At 38.8% G+C, this 13100-nt stretch overlaps 1 protein-coding gene across 1 annotated transcript; it reads left to right on the top strand.

Annotated features, from left to right (window-relative positions):
* The first annotated feature begins 10516 nt into the window (after positions 1-10516).
* On the top strand, positions 10517-11333 carry LOC115631878. Its single transcript, XM_030528726.1, has 2 exons — positions 10517-10788; positions 10886-11333. The coding sequence occupies exons 1-2, from the start codon at positions 10605-10607 to the stop codon at positions 11212-11214; spliced, it is 513 nt and encodes a 170-aa protein (XP_030384586.1). The 5' UTR covers positions 10517-10604; the 3' UTR covers positions 11215-11333.
* Positions 11334-13100: the final 1767 nt, after the last annotated feature.

Here is a 13100-nt window from a genome sequence, read left to right as displayed (position 1 = left end):
AAGTCAAAACTTTGTAGTATTTGTCGAAAATTGTTTATTGAAAGCGATAAAATATTCATTTTAATTAAAAGCAAATCATAAATGCACGTCTGGACACACAGCCGTCACACACAAACAATTCGGCTTCCATAGAGATAGGGATCGGACAAGCGGAGAGAAGGGGAAGACGATGTCACAGACTATTGTGAGGAAACCCTCGATTTAAATGCAGCAGAAATTTGGCAAAATAAGTGACAAAGTGGTAAATATTTAATCAATCAATGAAAAGTCCCATAACCACCAGCATCAAAAGAAATGAAACCGCCTAGGGAGTATCTTTTTATCTGCTACTGAATATTACATCGATGTGTCGATGTTTATTTACGGCACTAATAAAGGACCTTTTAATGAAATTTAATACATGAATTGCATTTATTTGTCTACAAAGTGTGAATTTTCAAAGTAAATCAAAACCACAAAGCCATTCTCCAATAAAATTTAATCACTACGACAACATTTTATTTAAAAATAATTTCAATCATAAACGTAAATAAATTCTTGCCTTAAATTTGTCATTTATTAAAATTCATTGGCTTTAATTGAGTTAAATTAAAACAAAACACAATTTCTCAACAAATTTCAAATTTAAAACATCAGTTGCAGGTGTAACAAATAATCCAAACCCCAAATGTCAAATGCATAATATTGCTGTGGAAAAATTAAACACCTACACACACACAACAAGTGCAGTCAAGTCCATGTAATATGCATGCGTAAATTGTATTTCATAAATATTTTGAGTGTTTTTTATTTTATGTGCATGTGTAAGTCCGCCCAACAAACTGTCAATGCGGCGTATGCGTAACGTCCGTGCTGCTGCCCGCAAAATGTTAGATAACCAATAACAAATAACTATGCATATACACTGCTAGAAAAAAGAGACCACTATAAGATCGCTTTCTTTGCATCTCCTTATAATTGTATTCTAAACGCACACCTGAACCATTGGAATTTTAGAGTGAATTTTAAAATAAGTATGTCATTAAGCTTATTTCCCTAAACACAACTTCTAAATAGAAAACCTACCTCAGACGGTTTGAAAACAAATTGAAGCAAGTGAGAAAAATAAAAAAATGTTTAAGACACCTTGCAGCAATATAGCAATATAACTAACTAACTCTTTAACTAACTAACTCTTTAGCTAACTAACTCTTCCCGATAATCGAAAACGTACTTGAGTCCTTAAAAGGGAATAATAGCGATTGAAGATCATTTATTTTAAAACAAGTGCAAAATTGTGAATAAACAATCTTTAAATTAAAACATATGCTAAGGCATTTTATAACATGGAAACAAAGCATTGTTTATACTAATAGTCACCCATTAAAAAAAAATTAAGAAAATTGTAAAAAAGCTTATGAAAAGAAGCCTTTGAAAAATGCACAAGTTACGAGCATTTTGGAACGATTGGGAAATGCATTCATCTCATCATTGGGAAATCGTCAGCGCAATATATTTTGAAGCCAGCAAGCAAATTTGGAACACCATTTTAAAGCTGAATTCAAAGAACTTATATTCCATATTATGTAAACATCTTCATTTCAGTTCTAATTTAGTTTACAGTGTAAGTATTTGCATGCAGTTAAGCATTTAGTGGCATACATTATTGTTATTCTGAACTGTGACGACGAGCGAAATAAATTTGCATAAAATTAAATTCCAGCTACAAAAATAATAAATGAAAATTAAATGGCAGCAAAAAATAATAAAACTAAATCCGTAATAAAATAATGCGCATAATGTGAAGTTTTAAAATTTAAAGTATTTGCATGTTTTCACAATTATTTATCATAACTGAAGTGATTTGGAAAATTAAATATATAAGTATATGCGGTGGCTGTTAAATATTTGCACAATTATTAGGGTTTAATAAGCGGTGCTGATCTGAAAGCCATATATATATATATAGTTCTCTATAACTGCACATTTTTGTATATATATATATATGTGTGTGGATGTATCTGAGCGCGTGTCTTGCCTTCAAACGCGTTGGTGATTTCAATAAGCTGCGCTTCGCTTTATAGCGCGCTCTCCCATTTTTTATGCTCCCCAACTTGAAAAATGCAATTAAACGGCGGGCATAAAACTGAGCGCAGGACCCACACACCGCGGTAAACCTACAGCTCTACAACAACAACTCTGGCAACAGCAGTAGGCGAGTGGAAAGCAAATTTAATTAGCTCCACTAAAAAATGCAACCAACTTGACTGTCAACTAATTTAGTTACTTTGCTGGTGCCTCGAAAGCCACACTAAAGAATAAAAGTTAATTATTAAAAAAAAACACTAAACGCCTTACTGGGCTAACCGCTATGTAAAATTATGTATAACTTTTTTCTTTAAGTTACAGTTTTTATAAAATTACACGATGATGCAGAATGTAATAATAATTATATTTAAAATAAGTTGTTTGGCTGCTGAGCAGTATCTTTCAGGCAGAATTATCACCATATGGAAGGCAGCTGAAGATGCTGCTAACTTATAAGAGCGTATTCATATATATGGCGTTCGTGGGGATAAAATCTTGACAGCCTACCATTATCTGCCCAAAAAAATATGCTCACGAGCGGAGAAAAATCTAAACACCCAGAAAATGCGCATCAGCCGAGTTTCTTATGTCGGAAATATTGAGAGTAAGGGCATGGCAAATACGCTAGGAAAAGAACGAGCAGAGACTTACTTATTTCCCAAATCGTGGGCCAGGCTTCAGGCAAAAAACTCACCCAATTCATCCTAAAACTGCAAGGAAAGGATTGCAGTTTGATTCCAATCAGCTGCTTTAGTAATCTATAAAGGAATAACAGGCAGGCAGAATATGCATTCTTTCACAAGTATAATAATATTTATGCTCGCTTATATATTATAAGCATAAAAATGTCAATGGCGCGCATTAAGGCATTTCATCCGTTTACAAGCATTAATAAATGAAGTAATGCCCATTCTATCCGAACAAAACGTAATATTGGTTATATGCGCTACCAACTTAATGAACAAGTTAGTAAATCATCTGCAAGGACATGAAAGCATACGGACACGTTGAAAATTACGCACACAAAGCAGGAGGCTTGGTTTGGGCGCCACCGTGTCTCAGCGGCTCTCATCCTGGCCACCTGAGCAGCTAGCCGCCCACTCACTCAAAACTTACTTTCACTCAAAGGCCCCACAGCGGCTCTCTCACCCGCTCTCGCTCAGCAGAACGCCCACGCTCACGACGCATGAGTGGACATATGGCAGCCCGAACTGAAACCCCAACCCCATTCTCTCTCTCTCAGTAATTTTCTCCTTGTCGAGAACCCCAAAATATTCATGGCACGCGCGCAACAAGTTAGACTTGAATTTTTATGACCGCCGGCGGCAACAACAACAACAACTACTACTGTAAAAAGAAAAACTACTGTTATAACACAATTTTCCAGCACTTGGTACAATTTTTGCAACCATAAGCCGCATAGTTAGGCATTGCTTGTGCCTATCTGTCTGTCTTCCTTTGATGTGAACTCTGCAGCTTACGGGGCGCATGATTAATATTTGTATTAATTTGTTTTATTGCGCATACGCCGCGTCTAACCAGCCCAGCACAGCAGCTAACGCGTTATCTGTATGCCGTATGATAAATGCGAAGTACGTCACGCTTCCCATGCGCTTGAATAATGACGCATGTGTCAAGGCAGTCACAGTCGAACAGGAACGAGGCAAAAGGCGTGGGTGGGTGCAGAATTTGCCCCAATGTGCAGCTACAATTTAGCGTATGCTTGACTGTCTGCCTGCCTGCCAGCCAGCCTGTCTGCCTGCTTGTCTGCCTGCCTGGCTTACCTTTAACTTAAGCCCCATAAAAGCCGCTTTGAAACTAACTCGGATAGTATACGTATGTATATGTGTATGTAAAAGGAGCACAGTGATCTAAAATCAAGGCAGCATGTGAAATATTACTTCGCCAAAAACAAGCCTAAACCAAAATACTAGGCAAGTAAAACTGTATATACTCATAACAAGCTCTGAATTCTTATATCAAATATAAATATATTGTTATAGTGCCCTTCATTTCAAGTGCTAGGCTGTTGGTGATTTCTCCCGAGTCTTGAAAAAAAGCAAATCTTTTTCGCAATCAGGATTTCGATAAAAATCTATGATCATTAAATAACGTAATTTATTTGCCATTAATATATAAAAATCAGCAATTGTAAAACTAATTCACTTTTTTTTTTATTCCACACCACAGTGCCTTGACTGCGTTGTGGCGTTAGCGGTCGAAAAAGTGGCGTACAACAAAAACGCAAACAAAAAACAACACAAAAAAACATAATAACATAGATAAAATGTTGACAACTTGCTAACAAATGAAATGCAAACATGTGCAGGGAGCCTATCACAACGCCTGCGAGGACAACAACACCAAAAACAAGCAGCTTAGAGCAGCAGCAACAACAACATCGGGCAACTGATAGCAAAGACAGGACAAACTTTAGTAGCAGCAGGAAAAAAAGGGAGAAATAACTTGCAAAACGCTGCTTAGCCTATATTTGCAAGCCAGCAGGCAACTAACTGTATTCAATACACAGCGCTCCAGACAGACAGATAGACAGACAGACACTTAGACAGGCAGCAATGCACACCCACAGCTACACAAAGGGAGACGCTTAAGCCTCAAGGATTAAAGTCAAACCGAATGGAAACGCGCATATCGCGCAACTGGACGCAGTCCGCCGCAACTGCCACAAACGGCAGTGTGAGTAATTAAGACGCAAGTGCGTAAACGTTGGCGGGGCCCGTGGCAAGGGCAGTGGCAGTGCCTCCATTGCTGTTTGTGCTGCTATCGGTGTGCAAAATGTCTTCATGTTGCGCAGGCAGGACAGCCAGCCTGAGTATGACGCAAACTGATGCCAGCCAGGCAGCCAGCCAGCCATTGGACAGCTGGACCGACAGCTGGACACAGTCGAGTGGGTGGCTGGCTGGTCGCATGGAAGGGCAAAGTAAGCGCAAGAAATGGCTTCAATTAATTGACTTAAACGCAAAACGAAATTGGCAGGCAGGCATTCAGCCAACAAGGCTGTTGGCACACACACCCACCCACACACACACACACACACACACTGCACACACATAAATGCGCAGACAGAAGTTGTTTGGCCGACAGCTGCTTACATTTTTGTGTAGCATACTTTTAGGCAGCACAATGATTTTTCTGTTGCGCTTGCTTTTCAGCAAAGTGTGTTGTTGTTGTGAACTTTAAAGGCTTTTCCTTACAGAACCAACATATTGGTACGAAAAGGGAGAAGAGAGACGATCGCCGTTGTTTCAAAATTACATATTTGTAAACTTTGTTTTCTCAAAATTAAAAACACACGAACGAAACACTTAGCTTCAACAATTCGCATAATTTATTTCATAGTATGAAATAAAATGAAAATGTTTTTCAGTCTCAACATATAAGCAAGCAACTCGACTTGCAGCTTAAATTTAGAAATTTGTTCCAGATTCATTTACCATATAATTTCTTTTGTGAATAACATTTTGACCCAATCCTCCTATTTCAGTGTCACATCTCATCTGAGTTGTCTTTGGTTGACAATATCATAAAATAGTTTATGGTATCAAAGCAATAACAAATCGAGTCAATTAAAATGTTAAATTTATAGACAACATTGCGTATTAGTGCGTACAATTGGCATGCAACTAAATTTCAAACACGCACATTTTCACTCTAATAGCCATGTCTATTGCTCTGCTACAAAAGCAGAAATTAAATCTGCAGAACCCTGATATTTTTTAGAAGCAACAGACAAACAACAAGGACAGCAATGCACCATTGTTGTATGCCATTGGATTTTAAATAGTTCACAGACCTGCATTTCAATTTCAATGTACTGTGCAAACTAAAACTGGTCTTGGCTCGTTCAGTTGTGGTTCACAAACAATTCTGTTGGGAACACTTTAAACAAAGCCTTAATTCTTAAATTAAAGAACCTTCAACTAAGCTACATTGATTGATTTAAGTTGGAGTGGATTGGCTCACATATGCATACTATTTATACACATTGGAAAATTTGCATGTTGACCCTCGAAAAAGATCAGAACGAGATTGGTTCGAGAAGAAAAGGGATAAATGGGAAGTTATAGAGAATGGGGATGAGCTACAAGAGACTATACGATTGATTAGCGACTAGAGTGTCCGCCAAATTATTAAAAACTCACCGTTCCAAGCAATTACAGTATATTAGTTCTAAACAGTTAGACTACTATGGAAAACTGTGGGCATACAGATAACCACAACACTTCAAAAAGTGTAGAGGATTGACATAACCACATTACTGGTCCCTGTCACGCCGTTAAACTCAACATTTCGTTCAATGATCTCTGCAGAAATTGTAGAGAAGACGAGGAATTTCCTGAATTTAGTAGACAGTGCACATTTTTTTACTAACAAGTACCATCAGCTTTCGATTATTTTAGTTTTAAAATGCATTAAATTGTAACTCATTTCATTGGTATTTAAAAATGCGTGATAAATAGAAACTAGTTGTTGAACTCGATAAAACATTAGAGCTAGTTCATTAAAACTAAACAACGCTACGTTAATTCAAATGCATACACATGTATACATATATAGCGATATACATGAGTATGCATACACAAACAAAAGTGCACACAGCACGTTGCTATGTCTTGGAGCACATAAAACATTTTACGCAAACCGAATGATACTGATGCTGACACATGCACACAAGTCATGTCCAGTCAGATACTGTCCAACAGAAACAACAACTCAAGCAACAACGGCCGAGGCCAAAGGCAGCTACAAGTATGGAGGCTACGGAGGCAGGAACAAAAATGTGCTATTGTGCATATAATTTGTCACTCGCATGGTCTTAATGGTACGCACACACTCATGCACACACATACACACACTCGTTCACCGCATTCCCATTCAAGCAAAGCCGCACATAAAGACGGCGGAGCAGTTATGAATGTGTTGGGTCATCTGGCACAACAAGTATTACTGTCAGAATGTAAAAGTTGTCGTTTATCACACATACTGCGAGTATACAGACTATGCCTTCACACCTACTCACCAGACCAAAGGTACGATACGGTTATGGGAACCCCTTATTTACAAACTATCCCTTAAAAGGCCGTCCACCGTTTTATAACTCTATAATGCAATGCTCAGCCAAGCTCATAATTTACCCACAAATTGGTTTAAAGTTTCAGATAGGCCATTAAAAGTAATTTAAAATTACAAGTTTCCTGCAGTAGAAAACCTTTTTTTTTGCAAAAATATTGTTGTTTTTGGACGAGAATAAAATTTGTATACCTCTACTCTCTCTCAGTAATATTTAGCTACATAAATTTAATTTGAAGTGAATGTTCGAGTTGTTGTCGGCAGTTCTAAAATTCCAATTTGTGCTGTTTCTGTTTAAGTCATTTGCTTGGGCATTTCCGGTTTGCCAAATTGTTTATATAAACTCAAATGTTTTCTAATGTCTGTGTACTAAAAAAAATAATTGCTTGGCAGAGGCTGTCAGTTTCATAAAATAAAATTGAAAATGTTAGTTATCGAAGATTGGTTTTAGTTGGCACTTAAAACTAATATTTAAACTATAGAGAGTGTCGCAAATTTCTTTTTAGTCACACATGTACTTTCTGTTCCTCACATAAACAATATGATGCTAGTGACATACTCATATATATGCTTTGGTTTCTGACATTTGCATACAACACCCATTTATGTGCTGTGTTTCGCATTCCCTGTACTCCATATTCATTTTATTTGCCAGCTCTTTGTTTCTGCTGCTGCTGATGCTGCTGTCTCTGCCTCTGTCTCTGTCTGCCTTGGACTAAAACTTTGCTGTTGGGTTTCAACACGTTGACAAGTGTTAAAATAACATTTGCACTGAATTTTAAATGGAATTTTACTACAACTTTTTATATTACCTACGAAGCTGGACAGCGGCAGGCACTGACAGGGACTGTCGTTGCCAACGCTACTACCTTTACTATTATTGTAACTGTTGTTGTCGTTCTTGTTGGTGTTGAAACCTTAAAAACAACAAAAGAGTTTTCGTGCTGGCCTGTCAAATTGCCTGCTACATGCCATTTGTAAATACATCAAAAATGCTAAGAAAAAAAATATATATTCTACATATATTTATTCACCGCACGTTACGCTCAACCTAACCCCCCACACCATTATCTGTTCATCCACTTTAAAGCATGTGATTTTTGACACAACAACAAAGTTCATGTTGCGCAATGCATGGCACAAGCACTGCAGGCTGTTGTTGTTGTTATTATTATTATAGCTGTGGCTATTTTTAGTCCATATCTAAAACGGAAATGAAACGCAATCTGAACGCTACCCACAAGCTGACACAAACACACACACAAACATCTAAACAGCCATTGCAAGCAGATTTTGCCTTGGCAACGAAAAAAATCGTAGCATACTTTCATGAGCCCTTGCTGCCCACAGGAGATTCGCCCTTCGTAGCGTGATGTGCGCACGTACGTGAGCGTTAAATTCGTTAAATTCGTGCAAAAGTGTAAATAAAATAGCTGTACTTAACGCGAATTGGAATCTGCTTAAGGTCAGGTTGTTGGCGTGAGGTTTGGCGATGTAAATGGTCTACAAGTATACACTTTATTGAGTGTTTCGCATTGAATGCAAGAAACTTGAGCACAGACAGAACGAATAAGTCTGAAGAATTTGTTAAATGCTTAAACTACTCCATGAATATAATGTTATTTCTATCAAAATTAATAAAAATTAAAAAAAAGGAAGTAAAGTTTTTAGCACTGTGGGCTCAGCTGTCTTCGAAATCCAGGCATTCTTTCAGACAGACGGATACAGGACCATGGCTATAACAATTCGTCTTGTCATGCTGATTAAAAATATACTCGTTTATACTTTTTGGGGTTGCAGGTGCTTCTTCTTCCTGCTGCACAAACCTAATATAAACCTATTTTGTGAAGCTCGATGTTTTTCACAGCCATGAAAAATCACTTGGATAGGTTTCAAAAGAAAATTAAGGTAATTATTTTCCAAAACTACCTTAACAATCAAAAGTTATTTTTTAGATATTATCACCTTTTTTTGTCAGTTTTCTTTCTTCCCTATTGCGACACTGAGTAAAATGAAATATATATATAAAAACTAAACAGATTTACTCACGCGGCCATAACTAACACCCACGCAACTGGGCCGTGTCCAGAGCACGTTTGTAATTTTTGCATATTTTGCGGCGCACAAATGCCTTCAGTGACATTTTTTCACGATTATTTGCACCGTTGTGCTTCCGGTAGCTTTGTCCTCGGCGTGTCACGACAAAGTGAAAAGTGGCCACATGCCACGCTCCGATGGTTGCCATATGGACTGGTGCACAGCGTGTGCGCCTCTGCTGCGGCTTGTAGACACTTTTCGATTAAATTACCGTAGCTGTCAAGCACACACTCGTTTTATCCTGCAGCTGTCATCGCTTGGGAGCATGTGCGAGACTGTACTTTTTCATCTTGACTTGCTTTTGCAACTGTGCTGCACTTTGAAATTCGTTTAAAAAAATATATCATAGCTCAATTATGGCCTAGGACAAAGAGTTCACGGGGAAGAACAAACGCATGCTCGTTCTTGTGACAGTTCCAGCTGTTGAGCTTTAATTGCCACTAAAAATGATTGATGCCGTTCGGGACAAAAGTTTTTCGGGATAGCAACAGCGACGACGACTTCGACGACAACGACAACGACGACCACCGACTACGATGACGTTGTTGATAGTTTAATTAAATGGGCAGAACTACGTGCCATATGTTTCTATTATTAGCCCCTTTGACTAACCGCTGGCTGATTAGCGAACAACATGGGCGGAAACGCCAAGAGCACTGGCTCAGGATGTAAATGTCAAGCGACAATATTTTCTGTTCATCATGGATTATTGATAGATAGTAGGAACTGTTTGTTATAGCGCTATACATCATCAGGTTCCGCTTGTGTGCATTTTATAAGCGATAAGCGCTGACGTACTCGCAAAATTCGATCACACTAACGAATGGAGGAACTTCAAATAAACTAAACGAAATCTTTACACTCAGTTGTGGATTTGAAAGCAGTTCAGAGTTAAGGATTGTCAAAATGTTGCATTAATTGCTGGACCATCAACTTTATGAAAGTATAGCTTCAACTGTTCTAAAGAAAACACTTAAAGGACATTTGTTCGATCTTATCGATCTTATCGACTTCTAAATAGTATCATAAAATTTTTTTTGTTTATGTGTTATTTAAAACTTTAATAGTGAATGAAAAAAGCTCCTAATGTTCTAAATATTTTACTCTTGAAATATAACTTTTTTAAGTACTCATCGAATAAGGTCACTCGTGAAAATCATTTCGTCACTAGCGTTCACACTGCTTCTCCTTAATTATCAATCATTTGTGCTTTCTATTTGTTGCTAATCAGAATAAAACACACTTTGCTGTCACAAACAACCAAATCTTTTGCTCAACAATAATTACGTTTATATTTCTTCTTTCACATTTGTAGTCCAAGAGTTCGTAGCGCTAATCCTAAACAAAAAATGCCGAACTTTAACGGTGCCATTATAGTGCACACTCTGGAGTACCTCAAGTCGCCGGCAACACTGCAAGAAATTTTAATGACCATTGCAACCAAAACTGAAATGCAGGCAGAGGATTTGCATTTGCCGGTTAAGGAGACGCTCGAGATTGGCAGGCGTTCTGGTTTCTTACAAAAGTCTAATGGTAAGCGAATTTAGTTAAGTTGTTATCGATAATAAATAGAGTGGACGGACGTCTTTTATCAGTTTGGGGTCTTATTCTTCTAAATGATTATTTCCAGACAAATATTTCCTCATGCCTGTAACATTCGGCTCCCTGATGGAGCATGCACAGGCCGCTGATTTAGGGACCTTGGCCATGCCCGCTGCCTCGGGCAAGCAATCCAAGTCTAAGGATGACCCCAATTGGGTTAAGGAGACAAAACCCAAAGGCGAACGGAAGCACCGAAAAAAAACGCTGGAGCAGGCAATGGCCAGTGCCCAGAAGATGACCAAACAGATGATGCCACCAGCGATGGAACAGCAAGCCAGCTCACAATCGCCACCGCCTACTCATCTGCGCCTCGTGTGCCCCAAGCGCTCAAGGATCCTCCAAAGGAAACTCGAGTAGAGGTTGAATCGAAGTCGAAAAGAAAATTTTACGTTTATTTTCCGTTACTTTCTGTGTCTGTCTACTCGTATCCTGAAAATGAAATGTTGCCATATTGTGGCGAAATGCGTTTTGAAAAATGTTCATTCATTTGTGCGTTTGACAAATGACACAATTAGCGTGCCGACAACATGAACAACAACAACCACTACAGGATGACGAGGACAAGTTGCTGTGTCTTGTCCCGTCACATCCTTTTTAATTTGAAAGTCAAATGAAGCATAGCGCCAGCTCCCAATTGCCAATTTGTAGCGTGCATGCATTGCTCGGCCCATATGGTTGCCTCAATGCCCCACGCTCCCTCCATGGGCTCAGCCAGTATCTTAGTAGGGGGGGTTTAAGACTATATTTTCTACTATTAGATACATATGTTGGTCTGTTAATTTGACTTGAGGATGACATATTTATTTCTTTTTGAGTTAAAGAATTTCTTAAGAGACAATGATTCGGTAAGAAAAATCTTGCAAGAACATATGTCAAAAATATTGGATAATATATAATTTAGGACTCCAAACAAAAAATAAAACATTTTTAAAATGAAAAGGTTATAGTCCCGACTAGATAACTAAAGCTGTCATTTTGTAATCCAAATTATTATCTTTATTTAGTTTATTTACGGGGGAGGCTTCAGCTGCACGTCTTGACTCCCCTTCATTTAGAAGACGACCATGCCATGCTCTCGTGACAGGCTTTGGGAATTGAATCGTAGCCGCCATCGCCTTCTTTGGCTGACCTTTCGTGTCACCCAACGACGATGACGTAGTCAAAGAGCGTCGCACCAACCCGAAGGCATTGCCAATATGTAAACAGAGCCGCCAACACATCGCCCAGAGAGCGCAAAAAAGTCTGTCGCGTGGTGAAATCGAGCGAGTTGAGTTCGCTCGTGTTCGCTGCGGAGTGCAACAAATGTTTGAGTCGACAAGCCTGCCCGCCCAACAAGGTGATAGTTAAGGCAAGGCACCACTCTCAACGTGGGCGTCGGTAGATGGGTGATGGGTGATGGGAGAGAGGGAGAGGGGGAGGTTGTTGGCTACGACGCGTGGGCGCCCATTGAAGTTATTTCCTTGCCTTTTTTCGTGTTTTTTTTTTTTTTTTTGGCATACTGGCATACATATTTAGCAGTCGCGTGTGTGTCTGTGTCAATGTGTGTGTTCGTTTTTATATACCTTGTTGTACTGAGAGTCAGTTGGCGCTAAGAGTCAACGTTTTCATGGATCACTAGAGGTCAGCCTGGTTCGACGTAAAAGAACTTGCAGTCGGTTAAGAAAAGGACAGGTGAAACGAAGTTCGATTCGCTGGAATCGACTCAAAAGATACTACGTTTTTTTTTTTTGTGTTTATGGTGCGCTGTCGAAAAGAGGCGGACTAAGATGTCGATGAGGGTCTGATGTCCGTTGCTGCAGGGTAACTTTTTAAGGCATGCATGTGGCTGTGTGTTTGTGATTGCAAATGTGATTGCTGCTGCTGGTGCTGCTCTGGTGATGCGCGCATGGCCAGACAATGAAATGTCAAAGCAGCTTGCGGTTTTTTGCGGTATCTGAATACATATACATACATATGTACGAATTCCCGTTCGTTCGCGTATGTATGCGCATGTTTCATATTCAGCTACAATATAGGCATGACTGTAGCGAAGGGTGTCAAGATGGGGAATTGCCACCCAGAATATTAGGCGTCATAACATATAGGAAACAAAATATTTTGAAAACCTTCAGAACTTCCTAAAAACCTGGAAATGGAATACTATCAATCCGAACAAAATACAAATGAAATTTTTCCTGAAATTAGATCATTAATTGTGTTTTGGAAATACTCATAATCGAAATAAATTGGACTATGGACCGCCC

Source organism: Scaptodrosophila lebanonensis, unplaced genomic scaffold (assembly GCF_003285725.1).
Source record: "Scaptodrosophila lebanonensis strain 11010-0011.00,11010-0021.00 unplaced genomic scaffold, SlebRS2 tig00001412-arrow-pilon, whole genome shotgun sequence".
Classification (NCBI taxonomy): domain Eukaryota; kingdom Metazoa; phylum Arthropoda; class Insecta; order Diptera; family Drosophilidae; genus Scaptodrosophila; species Scaptodrosophila lebanonensis.
This window is presented reverse-complemented; position numbering and strand designations above follow the sequence as displayed.

What these genes read in the sequence shown, in the direction of transcription:
- LOC115631878 (XM_030528726.1), top strand. Translation starts at nt 10,605, where the DNA reads ATGCCGAACTTTAACGGTGCCATTATAGTGCACACTCTGGAGTACCTC. An exon ending in TTTCTTACAAAAGTCTAATG is followed by an intron (nt 10,789 to 10,885) that starts GTAAGCGAATTT and finishes GATTATTTCCAG; the next exon opens with ACAAATATTTCCTCATGCCT.